Raw genomic sequence first — 1,874 nt, forward strand, 5'->3', positions numbered from 1 at the left:
ATTTTATTTTTTCGGAATGAAAGCCTTTATCTTAACCAAGGAAATTAACGTTTTAACACACATTTTATTTAATAAACAAACTGTAAATGATTTATTGCAAACAGTAGTCTTTATCAAATAGTAAATAGAAAAATAGGCAACATTTTTTTTAAAGCTCTGAAATAAATATTGTTGATTTTATTGAACTCTCATCTACGCAGCCTACAAAACTGGTTAAATGAAATTTTCTAATTAGGTGATATACCTAGGTATTTATATTGGATTTTAAGCACATAAAATGAGGAAAAAGCTACTTTTCAAACCACACGAGTCACGTATAGGACAATAAAGATGAACAGATTCCCTTGTGCTTTGATAAGGTCAGGGTTTATTTTTATTTTTTTTTGTGTTTTTTTTTTCACTTTTACTTTCTGTAGCTCTCTGTGGTCTCCTCCATTTCCTCCGATGTGGAGTAGCGGGGTTGCGGTTGTGACATGTGCCTTAGGTGGTTCCATCAGGCGTGTGTGGGAAGCCCACCAGCTGAAAAAAAAAACTTGCTTTGCGTGTTTGCCTTAGCTTCCTGAGTTTGCTGTGGTGTGCTAGTTTATGTTGTATAATGCTTCATAAATTACATTTTGAAAACTATGTTTGATATTTATTCTTACAAGACTTTAATTTAAGGTAGCTATAGAAAGATTTAAATTCCAAGGCCCCTTACCTTTGTGAAATGAAGAGCGAATGTTTTTGAAGGAGTTAAAGACTTGCTGGTGATTTTTTCCCCATGTTATTGGGAGAATGGATTATATCAGGCAGCTAAAACAGCTGAAATATATGGTTCCCCTCCTTTAATTTTGCACATTAAGAGTAAATATTACATAATCTACAGGATGTGTTGTTGATAAAGAGAGGAATGAACACAGTTAAAGACTTGCAGGTGAATTAATTTCTTCCCGTTATGGAAGGGGAACAGATTATTTCAGACAGCTGAAATATATGGTTCCCCTCCTTTAATTTTTGCAAGTAAAGAGTAAATATTGCTAAATCCACAGGGTTTGTTGTCGATGAAGAGAGGAATTAACACAGTTAAAGACTTGCAGATTCCATTAATTCAAGACTTGAATTAATTTCTTCCCATGTTATGGAAGAGAAACAGATTATTTCAGGCAGCTGAAATATCCATTCTCTCCTCTCCTCCTCCCATATATTTGGGAAACAAAGAGCAACCGTTACCAATTTTTAAAAAATTGATATGTGTGATATGTTATGTTATACTAGAAATATCCTTAATCCAGTAATCTATCATATTTTACATTAGAAGGGAATTAACCAGAAAGTCTACTCTTTAATCTTTGCACGATGTCTTAGTTTGTGTGCCCTACTATCAGCCACTTCCCATGCTATTATATTAGCAATGAAAAATTATAAATACATACTACGTGTAGGAAACGTGTTTGGTGACTTACATTTATTTCTGTCAGGCTTAAGTGACAAAAGTTGGAGAAATAGCGATTATCTCGGCGTTTAAAAAAACAACACAAAACAGCATAGGAAGACCTTGTTCATTTATTTATTTTACAAATTTGTAAAAAGAGCAACCGATTAAAACTGAATATTACAAAATTGACATGATCGTATGAGCTTTTTTGACCGAGAAATGATCAGGAGCGCCTTGAAAATGATCAGATCAGCCTCTCTGGCTGCAATACGCGCTCCCGACACAGGGGGAAGAGATGAAAACATGTGGTAAGAGTGTTCATTTTAGAGTTTACTAAAGGATAAGGTTGGAGCAATTATGAGGAGTCCGGCTGATTTCGATGAAGAGACTGGCAGGCGAAGGTAAAAGATCCAAACTACTTGCGAAACATCAAATCATAGAGTAAAAAAAAGAAAAGGTC

The 1,874-nt window shown here is 34.5% G+C and overlaps 1 protein-coding gene across 1 annotated transcript in view; it reads left to right on the top strand.

Moving 5' to 3' along the window:
* Nucleotides 1-1,724: 1,724 nt before the first annotated feature.
* The window catches only part of LOC107104467 (beta-1,3-galactosyltransferase 2-like), a 15,276-nt gene continuing 15,126 nt past the window's right edge, over nucleotides 1,725-1,874 (top strand). Inside the window, exon 1 of the mRNA XM_015404463.1 lies at nucleotides 1,725-1,815. Within this exon, the coding sequence (XP_015259949.1) occupies nucleotides 1,772-1,815 (44 nt within the window). The 5' untranslated portion in view covers nucleotides 1,725-1,771. The remainder of the gene's footprint in view (nucleotides 1,816-1,874) is intronic.

The sequence above is a fragment of the Cyprinodon variegatus genome, unplaced genomic scaffold (genome assembly GCF_000732505.1).
Source record: "Cyprinodon variegatus isolate N-32 unplaced genomic scaffold, C_variegatus-1.0 Scaffold1754, whole genome shotgun sequence".
Lineage (NCBI taxonomy): Eukaryota > Metazoa > Chordata > Actinopteri > Cyprinodontiformes > Cyprinodontidae > Cyprinodon > Cyprinodon variegatus.